The 20,502-nt window shown below is 56.1% G+C and overlaps 1 protein-coding gene across 1 annotated transcript in view; it reads right to left on the bottom strand.

Moving 5' to 3' along the window:
* Positions 1 to 20,502, bottom strand: part of TAF4 (TATA-box binding protein associated factor 4) — a gene marked incomplete at both ends in the record, with an annotated part of 56,025 nt that overhangs the window by 8,065 nt on the left and 27,458 nt on the right. Inside the window, 10 exons of the mRNA XM_080716583.1 lie at positions 849 to 979; positions 1,226 to 1,395; positions 2,944 to 3,058; positions 3,793 to 3,940; positions 5,824 to 6,099; positions 7,475 to 7,564; positions 11,047 to 11,169; positions 11,842 to 11,961; positions 13,998 to 14,117; positions 15,430 to 15,596. Coding sequence (XP_080572709.1) covers positions 849 to 979; positions 1,226 to 1,395; positions 2,944 to 3,058; positions 3,793 to 3,940; positions 5,824 to 6,099; positions 7,475 to 7,564; positions 11,047 to 11,169; positions 11,842 to 11,961; positions 13,998 to 14,117; positions 15,430 to 15,596 — 1,460 coding nt within the window. The remainder of the gene's footprint in view (positions 1 to 848; positions 980 to 1,225; positions 1,396 to 2,943; positions 3,059 to 3,792; positions 3,941 to 5,823; positions 6,100 to 7,474; positions 7,565 to 11,046; positions 11,170 to 11,841; positions 11,962 to 13,997; positions 14,118 to 15,429; positions 15,597 to 20,502) is intronic.

Below are 20,502 nucleotides of genomic sequence, written 5' to 3'. Positions count from 1 at the left end.
TATTTTGGGCCCTCACAGGACAGGTGCTGTTCTTGTTTTTGAGTAAGGTTTCTGTTTTTCTGTAGCAACACAACTATCAGAGCACAGTGGCTACCTGTGCCACTCGGGCAGGCAGACAGGCGGGGCGCCCTCAAGGCCCCAGGCTGCAGGGAGCCTGGAGTGAGCGCCCAGGAGTGAGCAGCTCTGCCTGCGCGGCTCTGCCCTTCGCTCCTAGAGCTCTTCACAGCCATGTGGGTGGGGCGACCGCCAAAGAAGGAGGCAGAGTCTGCCTTGAAAAGCTGCCTCATTGAGCCGGGCGTGGTGGGCAGGCTTGCAATCCCAGTACTTCTTACGAAGCTGAGACAGGAGGATCCCAGGTTCTCAGCCAGCCTCAACTACTTAGTGAGGCCCTTGTAACTTACTAAGACCCTGTTTCAACATAAAGAATAAAAAACAGGCTGGCGTAGCTCAGAGGTAGAATGCTCCCAGCTTCAATCCCCAGAACCGCAAAAAAAAAAAAAAAAAAGGCTGCCTCCTGACAATAGGGCCACCTCGGGGTGCGCAGGGTGGACGCAAGGCCAGGGCCAGGAACCTGGAGCCCAGGCTGCACTAACACAGAAGGCTCCACGGGCCCCAAAGCTGAGCTACCGTACAAGGAACCACCCCTTGGAAGCATCCTCGCAGGCCAGGCCGTCTTCCCAGCCAGGTCTACAGAGCACCTGAGACTCGTGTGGCCACGAGGACACGTTCAAGAGGCACGGGCACTGGGACACGGCCACCCGCTGCTGGTGTGGACACAGCTTCCACACAGCCCGGACGGCAGGGGCGACAACAGAAAGACATTCTCCTCGGGAAAACGGCCCCATTACCTTATAAGAGAAGTTTTTTTGCTGAGCCGTTTCAGATATTTTTTCTACAAGATTCTGTAGCCTTTGCTGTGTGGCATGGGATACATAACTTACTACATCTGGATGTAATTCCGTTATGCCGTGCTTTTTACCTACAGGTCGGGCAAAAAAGAGGGTGTTAAACCCTTTCCCTCCACGCTGCTGCCCCCCGCGGCCATCTCTACACATCGTGAGGCAGTCACGGGAGCGACCTAGCACGGGCACCACCTGGAGTCCCCGTGTAGGCAGGCCCCATGGCGCGGCGGGCGGCTTCCCTGCAGAGGAGTAGCCGCGGCCGCAGGCCAGGGAACCCCGAAGGCCACCCAGGAGCCCGGGGTGGGTTCTAGGCGTGCGCTCACCTATTTCCAATATCCTTCTCTGCAGAGGCGCGGGGAGGAGGAAGGTATCGTCTTTACAGGACCGCGTCAGCGTGCCCACCAGCTCAGAGTTTGTGGCCAGTATTCTCGCACTTTCTTCCGACAGGTTGACTCCGGCCATCGAGGCGACATCGTTAATGTCGTCGTCGTCCCTGGGGGGAAGGCCTCTGGCTTACGGGAGCTGCTCAAGAGCAGCAGTGGGTGTGGCAAGCCGGCGGCAAGAGCAGGCGAGAAGCGCTGCGGGGACAGGTGCTCCGTCCTGGCCCTCGGCAAGGGCCTTGCTTCTCATTTGAAAACTGACCTGCTCTTATTTTTTTTTTTTTTTTTTTTTTTGCGGGTCTGGAGATGGAACCCAGGGATATCTGACCTCCGAGCTACACCCCCTGCCCAATTCTTTTTTTATTCTTTATTTTGAAACCGGGTCTCACTGAGTTGCAGAGGGCCTCACAGATTAGCTGAGGCTGGCTGTGAACCGCCATCCTCCGGTCTCAGCCTCCCAAATGCTGGGATTACAAGCGTGCCCACCACGCCCAGCATAACCTGCTCTTTTAAAGGAAGGACTGTAAACCGGAGCCTATACACAGCTATGTACAGGAGGCTGGGAAACGGCCCACCGCATCCAAAGGAGCCCAAGAACACCATACACACGCCTCGAGGGCTCTGTGCCACGTGAAACCATTAAGAAAGTGCTGGGCGCCATGGGGCACGCCTGTAACCCCAGTACTTGGGAGGCCAAGACACGAGGACTGCAGGTTCAAGGCCTGCCTCAACAACTTAGCAGAATCCTCAGTAACTTACTGAAAGGCTATTTCAAAATAAAAAAGGCTGGGGTGTAGCTTGGAGGTAGACTGAACTGGAGGTTCAGTCCCCAGTACCCCCTTCCCCAAAAAAGGAACAGAAAGAAAAGGAAAATCACTGCCAGCACTGATTCTTAACCGAGCACTAAGTCTCAGGAGAGGCAGAGGGAGTCCCAGGAACTCTCCAACACCGGGACCATCCTACACCTACAAAAAAGACCTGCACAGCCAGTCCCTCCTCGGAGCACCATGTGGCCACTGTCCCAGGGGCGTCCTTCAAGCAGGAGGGCCGCGTCCGGGTCATGCGCCTCCGCAATCTCCTTTGCTGGAGCTTCCTCAGCCTCCCTCGCCCCTCGTGTCCCTGACGTTTGTGAATTGCAGGCCAGCTGTCCCTAGAACGCCTGTGTCCCAGCCTCTGCGGCTGACCCGCCGCCTAACCCTGCCACCCGCCTCCAGCTCTTCTGCCTCTGTGTACAGCTGCCCAGGCTCTTCCACCTGCGCCATTCCTCGGCACCCTCCCGCCCCACTCAAGAGACAGTCTGCTGCGCTCTAGCCAGCCACCGTGGCCCCCACCCCGCCCGGTGGCTTTAGGGATGGAGTGTCTGGAAGCTTCCCCCAGTGTGCACAGCACATCAGAGGTCACAGGTAGCCCACAGCCTCTCAGTCCCTCTTGGGGTGACCCTCGGACTGGCTCCTGCCAGACACCTTGCAGCACGCCCTGGCGAGGCTGCGAGTGAGTGGCCGGCATGTGGAGGCTCCTCCAGGTGGTGACGGGCCCCGGGTACCACCTGCTGCACCCTGCCGGCTCACAGAAAGCAGAGGCGGCAGCAGGCCCGAGGCTACCAGGCCCCACGGGCAGCACCACGGCAGGGGGTGGGGTGGCGAGCGCGGCTCAGTCCTTACCGGAACGAGCCTCCCCCAGGCTCCTTCAGCTTGCTTCTCTGCGCAGCAGCTGCTTGTGCTGAGATGGTAGAAAGGGCTTTGGTTCCAGGTACCACGGTGGGCTTCACCACGGGGACTGCAAGGTGGAAGACACGGGCAGGGAGGCCGTCAGCAGAGGACGGCCTGCGGCCCTGCCACTGGCCTCTACACAGCCTGCAAAGCCGTGGCTCTGACAGCCAGGAGCCAGGCGTCGTGTCACACGCTTGTGATCCCAGTGCCTGGGAGGGTGAGGCAGGATTGCAGGTTCATGGCCAGCCTCAGCTACTTACCCACAACCCAGAGAGACCCTATTTCGAATAAAGAATAAAAAAATAGGACTGGGGGTGTAGCTTGGAGGCAAAATGCCCCTAAGTTCCAAACCCAGTACCACACACACACACACAAAAAAAAAAGACAGTGAAGTCTACGTGGCCTCCTCCCTCAAGGGCTGTTTCCCACACTTCCCCAAACTCTCTTAAGTACAGGAAGGACTGCTGATAAAAGCCCGTGTTGAGCTGGAGCTGTGGCCTGTGCTCTGGAGTCCTGCTACGTGGAGGCTGAGACTGAGGCTGAGGCGGGAGGATCCCCGGAGCCCCGGAGTCCTAGGGTAGCCTGGGCTACACAGTGCGCCCTGGCTCAAAATGAAACCGACAACCATAAACGTTCGAGTGATTTTTAAGTCATACTGATGGTGGTGACAGATGCACATTACAGCTGTGCCTCCAGGTACAATCAAAGGTGTTTAGCCTGCGAGTCTTCTGTCACACACACTTTGCCACAACAGCACAGCCAAGCGGCGTGCAGCCTGGGCTGGGCAGCGCCGGGCCTCACCTGGCTGCAGCTGGTTCAGCTGGATCTGCTGCGGCGTGGTGAGCATGATCCGATTGTGAGGCTGCCGCAATGCGACCATGGGCGTCTGCGTCAAGGTCACCTGCGGGGGCCGGATCAGGGTTCCGGGCTTCGGGGGCTGCTGGATCACCTGCAGCAGAGCCGGCCCAGCACATCAGGACCCCCTTCTCCTGCCCGCACCCACCCCTCCAACTAGAAGCTCAGAAGACCCCGTAGCCCATGGCCGCCGAGAGGCAGTGAGGTCCCCATCACAGCATGCACACCAGGCACATGCACAGTTCAGGAGCTGCATGGGAGGCCCAGGCCAGTCCTGGGCTGAGCTTAGACCCTAGGAGCCCCACAGACCTCTCTCCTCACCTTAGCAGACTGACCTGTCACCCAGGGGCACAGGTCAACTGTTGTGCTTCTAAGCTTTCTTAAGGGGCCGCACAACTCCCATAGAGGAACAAGGACGGAGTTCCAAGGTCTGGCCAGAGCACAGCCAGGCCGCCCGGCACAGCCCGCTCACCTCTCGCCACCCTGAGCCGTGCTCAGGCAGGTGCTCCTGGGGCTGAGCCCCCAGGGCTTGCCCAGCTCTGCTGCCCTGCCTGTCAGCCCTCCTGACCACTCCTGTGTTGGACCCCACCCCAGAAAGAGGCCCAGAGACACGATCCCTGCCCACAGCCAACATCTCAGGGCCTGGGCGCTTTGGAGTTCAATGTCTAGCTTTCATAAAGGCACCCCTGGAGGCCCACCATGTTACAGGGATACTTGTGGGGGCAGGTTAGGCTGCACTGGAACCAAGGAAACGAGGGGACCCACCCAGGCAGCAGGAGCCCCAACCCACTCTGGGGGCTTCTGCCACTGCACAGCCTGCTACAGGCTCAGGAAGGCCCCCTGCTCCACCGCCTCAGGCCCTGGAGTGCAGAGAGGATCACCCCACAGACCCGCTAAGCGGGGTCCAGGGGCACACGAGGCAGGGCGCTGCTGCTCAATAGCATGTGTGCAAAACAAAGCTCGTGATGCCACTAAGCGCTAAGCACCAGCGCAGCCCGGCAAGAGCGCTGCAGGCGCCCCTTCAATGGCACCTTTGGGAACCAACCGCCGCCCACCCAAAGGACGGCTCTGTCCTTACACCTAGCAAAGCAGAGCTGTCAGATGCAGGAAGGCCACCTCAGCAGTCCTCGGCTGCCCACAGCCCTGCCTCGTCCACACCTCACACAGCCCTCAGCCCGCCCTCCAGCCTTCTCTGTGTGCCACCACCGACAGCTCACAGACACAAGGCTACCCCGTGCCCAGCATCCACGCCACCACCGACGGCTCACAGACACAAGGCTACCCCTTGCCCAGTGTCCATGCCACCACCGATGGCTCACAGACACAAGGCTACCCCATGCCCAGCGTCCACGCCACCACCGACGGCTCACAGACACAAGGCTACCCCGTGCCCAGCGTCCACGCCACCACTGACGGCTGGCAGACACTAGGCTAGCACGTGGTGGGCAAGTGCCCAGTGGCATCCAGCCAGCCCTGGTCCAAGAGACACCGTCTGGCTCACCGCTGGCATTGCTCACTGTGAGTGGCCAGGATTGAACGCCCTTCACCTCTTCCTTATAAGCTACTTTTAGGGGAACTGGATCTGGCGTTTTTAACCCGGCTCCGTTCTGCTGAGCTTATTCTGCCTCCAGCAGGGCACAGCCAGAACTCGGCTCTCAGCAAAGCAGCCCAAGACTGACGCTGAGAGCGCCAGCTCGGCCCCGCGGCAAGAGACAGCACGCACACCACACCATGCCGCCGGCCGGCCCTGCGTCACTCTGGGTCGATAGCACTGAGTCCCCCTCCTCACCCGAGAGAGCCGCCTAAGAATCCCACTAGAACACGCCTGGCAGAGCCAGCAACGTGCCCGGGGCAATAAGCTTATTTCATCTCATTGAGAAATGAAGTACCAAAGTGCAGGGCCGTACTGCTAATTTACAGTCACCACTCAGGATAACACCTAAGCCTCTTCCTAGCAAGCCCCTCCCGCCTGCTCACAAAAGGGCTCTGAGCCTTAGCCGGGCATTTGGGAGGCCGTGGGCACTGGCCCGCCTGCTTGCCCACCTGTGTGGGCTGCGTGAGGCTGATGACGGGGGGCTGCAAGGCGCTGGTCACGGAGGCGGCCGTCTTGCCGGCCGTGCGCTGCACCGAGCTGCTCAGCACCACAGCCGTGAGCGCCGTGGTGGCCTGCGAGGCAGGCGGCTGCTGCTGCTGGCTCTGCTGGATGAAGGCCGCGGAGTCGGGGGTCAGCTGTCTCAAGGCAGGTAAGCTCCTCTGGTGGAGACAGACACAGGGGGTCAGGGCAGCTCAAGGACCAGTGTCCCTTCTCTTTTTTAGTGTGGCTCTGGGGATTGAACCCAGATGCATTCTACCTTCAAGCAACACCCCCAGCCCGATTTTATTTCTTATTTGAAAAGAGGGTCGCCAGGTTGATGAGAGTTTCACTACTTGCTGAGGCTGTCCTCAAACCTGCAATCCCCCCTTCTCGGCTTCCCAAGTACAGGGATTACAGCCTCGTGCCACCACACACAGTATGTTCCTTTCTTAAAAATTCAAAACAGTACCAGGCGTTGGTGGCGCACACTTGTAATACTAGCATTCGGGAGGCTGAGACTGGAGGATCATGGTTCGTGGACAGCCTCAGCTACTTAACAAGGCCCTTCACAACTCAGTGAGACCCTGTTTCAAATATAAAAATAAAAAATAGGGCTGGGTGTTACTCAGAGGTAGAATGCCCCTCGGTTCCATCCCTGATACTGCTAAAAAAAATCTATTAAAAACATCCCCCAGTTAAATAAAACAAACTGCAGACCCTTGAAGAAGTATCTGTGGGTGTTAGGTGTCGACACCACCTGCTAGCGATCCCTCCTGCTGCCACCATGAGAGGCCATTCCTGGCAAGAACTGGCTAAAGTTTGTTTAAAAAACAAACCAAAAGGCTGGATGTGGTGGCGCACGCTTGTAATCTCAGTACTTGGGAGGCTGAGACAAGAAGATCTCAGGTTTGGAGCCAGCCTCAGAAACTTAGTGAGACCCCGTTTCAAAATGAAAAATCAAAAGGGCTAGGGGTGTAGCTCAGAAGTAGAACACCCCTGGGTTCAATTCCCAGTACCACAAAACAAAAAAACTTCAAGTCAAAAATAAACAGTAGCGTCAGGCGTGGTGGCACACGCTTGTAATCCCCGCACTTGGGAAGCGGAGACAGGAGGATTGCGCTGGTGCGGAGCCAGCCTTGCTGGCTTAAGAGACCCTGTTTCCACATAAAAAGTAAAAAAATAGGTCTGGGAGTGTAGCCCGTGGGAGTGTATCCCGGAGGTAGAAGGGCTTCCAGGAACCCCAGTACCACCAAAAAAATAAAAAATAAAAAATAAACGGTAGTTTTTTAGAGTCTTGAAAAGGCAATGGTAGGTGGCAGGCTGAGCAGACACGGGAGGCAGCCCACACTGCAGGAGGCAGGCAGCCTCTCACCGAGTAATCAGAGCCTCGAGGCAGGCTGGGGCTCAGCCTTGCACAGGCCCCTTCAGGACAGGCTGACACTGCCCTGGGCACCCAAGGCTTCCCACCCAGCCAGGAGGAGCTGTGCACACAGGCATCTGGGACCCCAGGGAGTGTCCCAGGACTCGCCGCAGGCACCATGGGCTTCACATTACCTTCAGGAAAGGCACAAGGTAAGGTTGAGGTGAAGAATTGAGCTCCCGGTATAGCCTGCTAGTGAAGTCTTCTGCTTCGATCTTCCCGTCCTTAAAGACAAAACCCAGTGACGCTGCAGTGAGCACAGCACTATGCACTGCTGGCTGGAAGCACAAGGAGGCGGCACACACACGTCTGGCCGTTCAGCCTGGGCAGCGGCTGGTGACCGCATCTCCATGGCCGGGCTCCTCAGCTACACGCCCGCCACAGTTTCTCCTCAGTCTCACCGGGCACCTCACTAGGGGATGACGATCCCGAGAAGGACCTCACTGTGGGCCAGGGCTGTGGGCACAGGATGCATGCCCGTGCACACAGCATGGGCCCCGACGCGGAGGAGCCCAGCATGCCTGGTTACACCTGCGGGTGCTGGGGGACACCAGTGCCCAGAAGAGAGACGGGCACAGGTCTGTTCTGGACATGTACACGGGTGTGGTGCCAAGGGCGGGAAGCTGGTAAGGGGACAGGAACTAGGTGCTGACACCCCTTTCTGCTGTGTGATGAGTGGTGTGGCCTGGAGCCCGAGCAGTGGACAGAAGAGCCAGGGAGATGCCACGCAGGCCTACAGTACCTATGCAGGATGGGGGCCTGGCTACACAGCAGCAGCGGGCTGTCGAGTGTAGGGTTGGTAGAAATCTGGGGCCTGAGACTCGGGCTTAAAGGGAGGAGGAGGCTGCCAGGGGTCTTCCTGAAGAGGCCAAGACTGGGAAGGGGGCTCCTGGTGGAGGGTGCTGGCTGTACTGCAGAGCGCAAGAGGGAGAAAGAGCCTCTCCCCACTGAGGGGGCCATGGCCAGCAGCCCAGCCCAGCCTGAGGCAGAAGGGTCCAGGGCTACGCAAAGGTCATACTCTCGAGAGGAGGCCAGGGAGGGCTGGGGGCCTGTGGGCGTAGCCGAGGCATGGAGGGCAGCCGCACTGGGGGAGGAGAGAGGGAGAGGAGGATGGCCTCTCCCGAGGCACCCGCGGGCCTCCTCAAGGCCCCGCCAGCCCTGTATGCCCCTCTGGGGGAGGCTCGGGAGTCCAGCCTTGGGCTCCTGAGTTGGGCAGACAAGCCACCAGCAGAAAGACAAGACGCGCACGACTCTCAAGTCCAGGAGACACTCAGTGCCCAGTTTCCTCGACAAGTCAAAAGGTAAGGGTCACTCGGCGCCAAGGGACGGTGTCCACGGCACACACAGGCCCAGCCTGAATTCCACCGAGCGCACTGCTGAGATGCCAGAGGACGCCACTGCAAGGCACTGGCAGACGCACTCGGCAGGGGCCCGGAGACAGCCAACTACCCTCACTTGTTTTAAGCCTTCTGTTTAAGAGCCGGGCATGGTGGTGCACACCTGTAATCCCAGTACTTGGAAGGCTAAAACAGGAGGAACTCAGTTCTTAGTCAGCCTCTGCAACTTAGTGAAACCCTGTTTCAAAGCAAAAATAATAAAATAAGGCTGAGGGTGTAGCTCAAAGGTAGAATGCCCCTGGGTTCACTCCCCAGTACCATACAAAAGAGAAAAAAAAAAAAAAACAAGAGCTGGGTGTGGTGGTATACACTTGTAATTCCAGTACTTGGGAGGCATACTTAGTGGCCAGCCTCAGCAACTTAGTGAGATCCTATTTCCAAAATATAATAATATAAAATCAGGGGTGTGGCTTGGAGGTAGAAGGTCCTTGGGTGCAACCCCCACCATCAAAATAGAGAGAAAATGGGGAAAAGGAGGGGAAAATACAGAAAAATTAAAGGGCTGGAGTTGAGCCCAGTGCAATGGTGTACGCCTAGAATTCCAGACAGAAGGATCACAGGTTACTTAGTGAGGCTCTCTGCAACTTAGTGACACCCTGTTTCGAAATAGAATAAAATAGGGCTGAAGGTGTAGCTTGGAGGTAGAATGACCCTCCAAGGAAAACACTTCTTCATGTTTTCCATGGTTTCCTGGATTAAAGTAAAAAGATGTAAGAGAAAAAGTCATAAAATGTTTTCGTTTCCCCAGTACCATAAAAAATAAATAAATAGATAACTCTCCATTTAAAAACAAGTAAAATCCTCAGGGGCTTAGTTACAACGGCAGAAAGCTGACCAAGCTGACCGACAGAGGGTTACCTGGATGGTAACATCTTGTTTACTTTATATAGACTTTTGGATCAGATGGTGAACCCTGAGTCAGAATGAACCATAAAAAGTAAACTCTAAATAAATAAATAAATAAATACAAGTAAAAGAGCCGGGCGTGGTGGTCCATGCTTGTAATCACAATACTTGAGAGACTGCAATAAGAAGGTCACAGGTTCACGGCCAGCCTCAGCTAGTGAGGCCATCCACAATTAGTGAGATGCTGTTTTCAAAAATGGCAAATAGAGCTGGACATGGTGGTGCACGCTTGAAATCCCAGCATTCTAGAGGCTGAGACTGGAGGATCGCAGTTCGCGGACAGCCTCAGCTACTTAGTGAGGCCCTCCGCAAGGTAGGGGGTATAGCTCTGAGGTCAAATGCTCCCGGGTTCCATTCCCAGACCCACCAAAAAAAAAAAAAAAGCAAATAAAGGGCCAGGCATGGTGGTGCACGCTTGAAATCCCAGCATTTGGGAGGCAGAGAACTGGAGGATGGCAGTTCGCAGACAGCCTCAGCTACTTGGCGAGGCCCTCCACAACTCAGTGAGACCCTGTTTCAAAAAACATAAAGACTAAGCCGGGTGTGGTGGCGCACGCTTGTAATCCCCACGCTTGGGAGGCTGAGACAGGAGGATCGCTAGGGTTCGAATCCAGCCTCAGCTACTTAGTGAGACCCTGTTTCCAAATAAAATATAAAAAAGGTCTGGGAGTATAGCCCGGAGGTAGAAAGCCTCTGGTTCCCACCCCCAGTACCAAAATAAATAAATAAATAAATAAATAAATAAATAAATACTAAAGAAATAGGGCCAGGGGTGTAGCTCGGAGGTAGAATGCCCCTGGGTTCCATTCCCAGTACCACCCAAATAAATAAATAAGATAAATAAAAAATAGGGCTGGGGGTATAGCTCAAAGGTGAATGAACGACCCTGGGTTCCATCCTCAGTACTTCATAAATAAATAAACAAACAGGCAAGCAAGCTTGGTGCTGTGTTGCATGCTTGTAATCCTAGTACTTGGGAGGCTGAGGCAGGAGGATCGCAAGTTCAAGGACAGCCTCAGCAAGTAGCAAGACTCATCAACCTAATGAGACCCTGTTTCAAAATAAAAATAAAAATCAGGGTTGGGGGTAGCTTGGAAGTAAAATGTCTCTGATTTCATTTCCCAGGACCAAAAAAAAAAAAAGCAAAACTAACGGAGAAGGGAGACAGTACCAATAAACATCACCCACCAGCCGCGCCGTGCCAGCGTCTGCCCAGATCCTACCAGGAGGCGGCGGCTTCCCGTGAGCGCTCCGCAGAGCAGGCGGGGCCGCAGGAGGAAGGCGGGCTCGTGCCTCCCACGGCTCTCCTGATGCACAAGCTCCTCCTGACCCCGGCCAGGAACGTGCCGGTGTCCAGCACGCCCCGCGCGTGGGCAAAGGGGACTTCGCGCACGAGTCCTTACCAGTAAGTTTTGCACCAATTCTTTCACGTTAGCCGCTGTCTCTGTGGACTGTTTACCAGATGAAGCCAGTTTTATCAACGTAGACAAAAAGTTCTTACACTTCTTCACATTTTCCATGGTTTCCTGGATTAAAGTAAAGAGATGCAAACGGGTAAGTCATAAAAGGTTTTCATCATCGCTTCTGGTTACACGAAATGTGTACGGGCAGCAGAAACGTGCAAATGTGGCCTTTAAACGTCTTTGAAATCAACCTCTCAGCCCTGCACCCGCCACCTCTGCGGGCCCGCCACCGCCACCAGGGCCACACAGGCTCCGGCTCGCGCAGCCCAGCGGCCCTCCCTAGGAAGGAGCCGGGGTGCAAGATTCACCCAGAGGGGTTCACCTGATCCCGCGTCAAGACGACAAACGCAAACTGAGTCACAGCGCAGCTACTAAAAATGACAAAAACGACACAGCACGCTGTAAAGGTGCTGGCTTGCCTGCAGATTTACAATTCTCCGGGGAAAGCCCTGTAGGCCCGCTGGCTACACACCGCCGGCCTATGTCTCACTCGGGCGTCTGCATGCTCTGCAGCCTCCAGTGTGAAACTGGGCGCTTTCCTGCCCCACTCCTGCCTCTCGCACACCTGCACACTGGTGCCCTCCGTGCCGGCCAACACTCCAGTTGGCAGGAACTGGACCCGTGGCCCCACGCTGTTCACAGCCCCTTAGCACAGCAGTGCTCAGAGGACCCGGGGTGACCGGAGCTCTGCCCTCTGGCGCCGTCCCAGGACACTAGGGGAGAAGCGGCTCTTACCGTGGCGGCTGTGGAGGTGGTGGCTGTCCCTGGGACTGTTCGCTGAGGTGCCCCCGTCTGAACAGCCGTCGCTGTGCCAAGTGAGGCGGTCTGGGCAGAGCCACCCAATACAAGCTGAGGCTGCAAGGAACCAAAACACAAGGTAACACATCTCACGCCACCAGCAAGCCACCAGGCACAAGGCCAGCGAAAGGCAGACATGGGGAAGCCGAGCAGCTTCGGCCGGCCACTCTGCGTGGCCACTGGAGCCACTCAAGGTGGCCAGGCACTTACGCCAACCAGCCCAAGCACAGGGTCCCACGCCTGGGAGTCATGGTGCACACCTGCACTTGGAACTCAGTGACCAACCCAGAAAGAAGCCAACAGCACAAGTCACACAGTGACGACCTTTTCCATCTCTCAGAATTAAGGAGAATGGGAGAGAAAGAGCCACCCCTGAAACCCTCAACCCATCAGAGCACTGACTGCAGGAACTGCCAGGACCGGCAAGCTCAAGGCCCCTCCTGCAGGGGCCACACAAGACCAAGGCAGGTGAGGGTCCCCAAATCCCCCGCCACCACCCACACCACTCCTTTGCTCTCCAGAGTGAGTCAGCTCAAAACACGTGGGAAATGGGGGATAAGGAATCAGGACGAGGTCAGCGCCAGTCCGAGCAGCAGCGGGGGGTGTGGCTTGTCAAGGGGACCTTGGTGAAGCAGGTAGGCAGCTGGGCTTCCAGCAGCTCTGTCCCCCAAGCCACTGGCTCTGTCAATTTCCTAAGGTCTCTATTTTACACCAACAACCATGATGCAAATGTTTACTGATTTTAAATTAATGCTTTTCCAGTTTATAAATCTGGCTGTCAACTGTTTTCAACACTGCTTTCACCCACTCCTGAAGGCAGAGGGCAGTATGGCGCCCAGTAGAGCTCCCCGAGCAGCGCGGCCGCCCACCCCGCACACTCTCCGCCTCACAGGCTCCTCTAGGGCCTCCCCAACTAGCCCACAGCACAGCGTGGACTGTGTAGGCTCCGAGGCAGCAGTAAGCAGACACTACTGCATTACTGGAAACCGCCAAACAAAAACTCCAAATGGAGAAATGCAGGAGCAGCAGCCGAGCAGCCGGTGAGGGCCAGGAGCAGTGAGGACGCCCGTCCTCTCAACCTTGGGTTTCTTTCACCCCAAAGGCTAGCCTCAGTGCACTGCTGGCATGCCTCCCTGAACCCCTGTGCCCCACCACAGGCCTCTGCTTCCTCCTCGGTAAGAGAGGAGCCCTGTCCCGGGCCTGGCAGGCAAGGCTGTGCAATCAGGAGCTTCCAAGTGCACCAGGTGGCGGCACCTGCAGAACTCTCTCCTCCCACAGCTCAAGACACTGTTTTAAAAACATCCCAGCTGGACGTGGTGGCGCACACTTGTAATCCCAGCATTCGGGAGGCTGAGACCGGAGAGGATCATGGTTCGCGGACAGCCTCAGCTACTTAGTGAGGCCCTCTGCAACTCAGTGACACTCGGTTTCAAAATAAGGAATAAAAAATAGGGCAGGGGCTGTAGCTCAGAGGTCAAATGCCCCTGGGTTCCATCCCCGACCCACAAAACAAACAAACAAACAAACAAACAAACAAACATCCCACCAGACTGGAGCTACAGGTTTCAGAAGTGCGCTGTCAGTCACGGGGAGACAGTGCGGCTGGCGTGGGCCCTGGCCAGGAGACTGGGACATTCCTGACGCTCCTGCAAGCTCACTGGCAAGTGCCTCGGCAGTCAGATGAGGAGAACACCAGGCCCCGGAGGGTGTGGTGAGACCCCAGCGCTGCAGACTGCAGAGTGCAGGCAGCAGGCCCAGGGCCACAGGCACAGACCCTAACCGCCCTCGCCACGACTCCTGCTTCAGAGATGCCTGGTGGGCACATTAGTAAGGTGTGTTTTAAATTATACTTCTGGCATCAGGGGAAGCTTTTAAAGTACTGCTGATACTAAATTCTGTATGGCTTTAAAGAAAAAAGAGCCCTGACCTATACTGTGTCAGCTGTCAGAAAAAACTCACTTTCTTCTCGGACAGCCTTCCTCCTCAAAATTCACCTTGGCATCCAACATAAAAACGCATCAAGCCTGGTCTTCACATCTCAGCAAAGCCATGCTTCACCCGTGAGCCCAGCAGATGCACGACCGCTGTCTTACCTGCACCCCCGGGGAGCGCTGCAGGGTTGTAGTGGGCTGTACCGTCGTCTGAGCCTGAGACACTTGTTTAATTATGGTGGTGGGAGTCACCTGCCGTGCAATAATAGGTGTCCCAGGAGCCTGAAAATAAGGCAAGAGTTGTCTAAAACAAGCTACAAACAAAAGCTGTTCTGCACCCACCCCACTGCACACAAAAATTGTCCTTAAATATGTCACTAGTACACTCAAGTGGGTCCCAGCTGAGCCACAACCGAAGTACAAGTGTATAATCAGCATCTTCTCATAGACTATCCTAAAAATACCAGTAGGCTTCTTTATCAAAGTCTGCAAAATACCATCTGTAAAGAAAAGCAGGTAATAGCTGGGCGTGGTGGTGCACCCCTGTGATCCCAGTACTTGGGAGGCTGAGGCAGGAGGATCACTGGTTCAAGGACAGCCTCAGCAAGAACTGACACTCTTGTTAACCTAGTGAAAACCTTTTTCAAGCCGGGCGTGGTGGCGCACGCTTGTAATCCCAGCATTTGGGAGGCTGAGACCGGAGGATCGTAGTTCGCAGACAGCCTCAGCTACGTAGTGAGGCCCTCTGCAACTCAGTGAGACCCGGTTTCAAAATAAAGAATAAAAAATAGGGCAGGGGGTATAGCTCGGAGGTAGAATGCCCCTGAGTTCCATCCCCAGACCCGCAAAAAAAAAAAAAAGAAAACCTTTTTCAAAATAAAAATAAAATAGGGCTGAGGGTATAGCTCAGAGGGACAATGCCCCTGGATTTAATCTCAAATAAATAAATAAATAAATAAATCAGGTATCTGAAAAACCAGTTGTAGCGCTGCTGTCTAGGTGCCATTAAGCCACTCAAGTCTTGAGCTGGCTAGGGGGGTGGTGTGAAAAAGAGACCAGGGCACAGACAGTGAGCATGGCCCACCGCCAGAACGAGCCTCTTCCCTGGACAGCCCTGCGGACCCTGCGGAGCACGCTACACTATCAGGTCTTCATCTCAGCATGGATACACCCTGTCCCCTGGTCAGAGGCGCAGGTGCAGAGGAAGCACAGCCAAGTCACAGGACAGCCAGGCCATAGGGTGGCTCTCGCCTGCGTCAGCCCCCAGCCTGCCACCAGAAACAGGCCGGCACAGGGAGCAGAACAGTAGCTGTGCTGGTGCGGGCCGCTGGACAGGTCAGCAGAGGCTGGGAGGCGAGGGCGGGGAGCCGGTCCTCTCCTCTCCTCCACTCCTGGCTTCTGCTCCAGGAGGCAGGGGCGGGTGTGCCTGGCTTCGCTCGCCCCGCCTCTTCGTCGAGTATGGCCCTGTACTCATACAGCCCCAAGCGCTATCCCAGTGTGGTCTCCACTTAGCAGAGCCTCCGCTTGGCCCCGCCTTACGCCTGGCCCCGCCTTACACCGCATCCCCACAGTGGCTGGCCACATGTGCACTCACCTGCACAGTGGAGATCTGGACAGGAGGAGCACTTGTGGGGGTTGCAGGGCGGGGCGCCATGGTGGTCTGAGGCTGGGCCTGGGCATGGGCCTGAGCTTGCATCTGGGCCAGGGCCTGCTGAGGGATCATTAACAACTGCCCATTCTCGCTCCGCACGAGGACCATTCCTGGGGACAGAGGAGACCTGGCATCAGGGAATGCCTCACCCAGGGCAGCCACGGTCCCTGGCCAGAGGCTTGGGAGGAACAGACAGGAGTCCCCAAGCACAGGCGCTCGCCAGTGAGGACCGCATCAGAGAAAGGCGAGAAGCTGTTGGAGACCCAGGACCCAGCAGCGGCAGAGCCTCTCCTCCCCAGGTGAGCCAGGCAGCAGGGCGAGGGGACAAGCAGCCAGCCACTGCGCTGCCCCACAAGCCCAACCGGAAGCCAGGGCCGCGCTGCACCAGGCGGGCGCGTGTGAGCGGGCCAGAGCCAGGCCATCTCTGCCAGGCCCTCCAGCCTGCGCCTCCCGACCACCTGCAGGGGAAGAATGCCTGGTGCGGGGGTCCTGCCTCTGCAAGTTTGCACATAGGACTCCACCCTCTCTACAGCCTGGACACTGAGCTCCCCGACCTCACGTCCTAGACACTCAGCCCTAACAGAAGAGAGCGCGGAGGCGTGGGCAGTACTGCCCACGATGAACCCTAACCCACAACGCACCCCAGATAGCATGCACACCCTGCCCACCAAGGACCCTGAGCTAGACCTCAAGACAAATCCTACCAGTCGGGTTTGGCATCCTGACACCTTCAAAAACAGCAACTGATTATATCACAGATCCCATTAAGAGTAACACAACTGTCTAACTTTGAAATTCAATTTCCTGGGACAGGACAGCACTGAGGCTGTGAACGCTGACAGACATCCTCCTGGACGGCCCAGCCCCACAACACAGCTCAGCTGAAAAGGAAAACCGCTGAGAGTGCCGCCTTCCTCCTGCAGGGCGCCTTCCTCCTGCAGGGCACGGTACAGTTCTGGAAAAGCTGGGTGCAAGCTCCTCCCAGGGCTCCCCACTGACACAGGCGCAGCACGCCCAGCTCCTGCCCCGCTCTAGAGTCCAGCAATCGCAAGAGTGCCAGAAGAGTCTTTGACACTACCCAGCTCTTTTGAAGCCCACCTCGCTTTTTTTTTTTAGTGGTACTGGGGGTGGAACCCAGGGGCTTTCTACCTCCGGGCTATACTCCCAGACCTATTTTATATTTTATTTGGAAACAGGGTCTCACTAAGTTGCTGAGAGCCTCACTCAGTAGCTGAGGCTGGCTTCGAACCTGTGTGATCCTCCTGTCTCAGCCTCCCAAGCACGGGGATTATAAGCGAGCACCACCATGCCTGGCTTACATTTAGATTCTTGACCCAGTGCCACCCTTAGTGCTATTAAGACTGTCCCAGAGCCGGGCAGGAGGCACACACTTGTTATCCCAGTACTTGGGAGGCTGAGACAGGTGTATAGCACAGGTTAGAAGCCAGACTCAGCTACTTAGTTGAGGCCCTCCACAACTTAGTAAAACTCTGTTACAAAATGAAGAATAAAAAATAGGACTGGCAGTACAATTCAAAGATAGAATGCCCCTGGGTTCAATCTCCAGTGCCTCAAAAAAAAAAAAAAAAAAAAAAAAAAGGTGTCCTAGCCAGTCATGGTGGCACACCTGCCCACATATCCTAGTATTGGGGAGTCTGAGGCTGGAGGATTGCAGGTTCATGGCCAACCTGAGCAACGTAGTGAGGCCCTCTGCAACTTCGTAAGACCCTGGTTAAAAATAAAAAAACAAAATAGGGCTGGAGTTTAACTCAGAGACAGAGTTCCCCTGGGTTCAATCCCCAGTTCTACACATAAGAAGGAAAAGAAAGACGGAGGGAAGGAGAGGAAAGGAGAGTGTCCCTCCAAGCGTCCCTCACAATAAGCTGAAATCAGGCAGGCAGACCCAAACCCACTACAGAAAACAGCCCCACTGAGGCCCAGAATGGGCTGTAAAGGGAGGCCTGGAAGGTGCGGGCGGGGCCCGACGCCATCGTAGCCATACCACGGCCCAGCAGGTCCCCAGCCCAGGACCTCAGACAGGGGAGTTCTGGTCTCCATGGCCACTAGAGCTGTGCAGGAGCCACAGAGACCAGCCCAACACATGGCGGGGCAGCTGGGACCCCAGGAGCAGAGTCCTGTGGACACCTCTGGGTACCACCTTGGAACCCACCAACTGCTGGCTGCACCTGTCCACCTGTCCAAGACGTTCTGCTCACCTCGCTCACAAAGTACACACAGTATCCAGCAGCAAGGCGGCAGGGGGAAGAGTGCCGTCATGAGCCATGGCCAGAACCCCAGAGAACTGGCTAGCTGGGCAGGTAATGCAGACTTCAAGTACCAGAAACCTCTGTCCTAAAAAACTACATCCACAGACACTAAAGAAAGTTTGTCTGCTTGGTGGTATTAGGGATTAAACCCAGAGGCATTCTACCTCTGCGCTACACCCATAGCCCTATTGTTTATTCTTTATTTGGAAATAGGGTCTCACTAAGTTGCGAAGGGCCTCACCAAGTAGCTAAGGCTGGACACAAACCTGTGATCCTCCTGTCTCAGCCTCTCAAGTACTGGGATTACAAGCATGTGTCACCATGCCCTGCTAAGAAATGTTTTAAAGTACTTGTGAAGAAGCAATGTAGTTTAAATTCTAACAGAGTAAAAGTGGGATTTTGGATGTCCCAAAAAGTATAAGAAAACAGACTGCGGCTATGAAATAGGGCCATGAACAGGTCCAGAGTATCTAAGGATGGGTGCAAAATGCCTAGAGTACGGCCAGCCAAGTCCTGCCAAGAGTGATCATATGATTTTAAGCAAGTACCTTAACCTGTCCTAGACATTAAAAATCCCTTCAACTGGGTCCTAAACACATAAGCAAGGAAAGCAACCGATGAAACTGGACGGGAAAGCAATGTTCACGCTCTACAGCCACAGCTGACCTCCGAAGGACATGGCTTCTCCCGGCGCCCGGCACCCGACGCAGATCGGAGTTTGCTTCCTGGGCTGTGTGCCCTGGTTATGGTGCAGAGTCAAGAGTTCCAACAAGACAGCAGGCGCGCCCGAGCGTGTGGGGCCGACAGCCAGTCGAGTGCTGTGGCCCCAGGACCACTCACGCTCTGGGCCTGTGGGCTTGCTCTAACTAGGCTCACTCCCAACAGACTGCCCAGGAGGCATCTGCACACACTAAGGCAAACAAACCCCGACAGCGAGGCAGAGGAGCCCCAGGGAAGAGTGCTGGACAGTCCTCTCAGCAGGTGCGGCTGGCCCCACACCTTACACCACATGCGGAACCTCTTGGCAAAACTAAGACTGGAACTTCTAGGAGAGGAAAGGCAGGAGGACCTCTGGCCTGGGTCAGGCAGAGCTCACCATGGGACACGGCCATGTCGGGCTGGGTCAAGCTCAGCACAGCCGAGAGGCAAGCCGCGACCTTGGGGAGCCTGCACCCACCAGAGGTGCACATCAAGAGCGCAGGATTCCCAACACTCGCTGAGAAAACAGCCAAACAGCACTAGGCAAGCTCGTGTCCCATAGAGACAAGCCGCCCGCCAGCAACAGATCAAACCACTCTGAAAATCCATTAGGAGTTGGTGAGTCGAGAAAGGAGTGCTAGCCTTTCCTTCAAGTTTGAAATTTTCAAAATAAAAATAAAAAGGTGCTGCTTTCCCAAGGTGAAATGAGCGAGGCTGGGGCTGCGGGGCGGGGAGCAGCAGGCGCCCTGCTGGGGGCCCTAACCACCCGCCCATCCCTGCCATCTCGGAAGCCTCTAATCAACATTTTAAGTTAAGAAATTTTTTAACAAAATTTTAGCCAAAAACTTGAGTAAGTTGCCAGTAATCATAGTTGTCTACTTTAAAAACATGCTAAACAAATACAGGTGAGTTACAGAGCAACCTAGGGCCAAAGGGGACAATGCTCAATCTCACAGTAGGAAAACAAATGAAAATGGGCTGGCAGTCTTATGGAGCAGGCTGGCTAACGCTGACTGATTCCCATTGCCCATCAGGCGCACCAGTCAGCGCAGGGCGCTCGCTGGGGAGGCTCCTGCGGTCTGCCTAGCGGCCGCGCATCCCCACTGCAGCCTGCTCTCTTCCAGCAGACACGGAGCATGGCCAGCTGATGGGAAGGAGCACGCGAGCAGGCTGAGCGTCACTTAACGCATCCAGATGAGCGCCGTCCAAGGACAGCTCACTCCTCGCAGGCCGATGGCAGCCAAGCGGCTCACACTCTGGACTCTACTTGTTTACGTACTGTTTACAGATCTTTGAGTCAGCAGTAACATCCTTTCATAATGGGAAGGAAATAATTAGTGGAAAACAGTGTCAAGTGAGAGGGAAAATGGGCTGTGAGCTGCTCGCCCTCCTCTCCAGATCCCACCAACTAGGCGGCCTCTCACAGGCCCGCTCCCCACCCACGAGCCCACACTGCCCTGCTGTCTGCACACCCTCCTGTGGCTCACACCCACACCCACAGCGCCTCCAATCCACCTGCCACAGGAGCACACCGCCTGCCCGCAAGTGCCCTGAGTAGATCTCAGTGTCCCAGGTGCCTGCGGGGCTCTGCACAGACAGGCACGTTAGTGGCAGCAGAGGGACGGACCAGCGCCTTGCCCACCCACCAGAGTGTGCACACCACAGAGCTGGCAGAGTGTCTGCTGCTACGGCCCCGGGCACTGGGCTCCCCGTCCTCTCTCAGTGTTCAAGTGGCTTGCCAGTTTCACCTGCACCTGCTGCAGTGACCTTGCCCCTTGGAGTTGGGCTGGGGCGGCACAGGTCTCGCACTGCAGGTGAAATGCTCCTGCTGGAAGCACCTCGGCCGGGCGCCACTTCCTGCCGTCCTCAGCTCTCATCAGCCAACCCTGGCTTCCAAGTTCCTCTCCTCTCCAAGACACTGAAACGCAGGGTGTCCTGCAGCAGCCAGCATGCCCTGGGGCGCTGGATCCCAGGCCCTGGTGGGCAGAGCACCCAGCCTGGGTGCCCAACTCTCACACTCTCCAGCACCGCCGCTCCTGGCCTGGAATCT

Source organism: Muscardinus avellanarius (assembly GCF_963383645.1).
Source record: "Muscardinus avellanarius genome assembly, chromosome: 19".
Classification (NCBI taxonomy): domain Eukaryota; kingdom Metazoa; phylum Chordata; class Mammalia; order Rodentia; family Gliridae; genus Muscardinus; species Muscardinus avellanarius.
The sequence above is the reverse complement of the archived record's forward strand: the minus strand, read 5'-3'. Positions and strand labels throughout refer to the sequence as shown.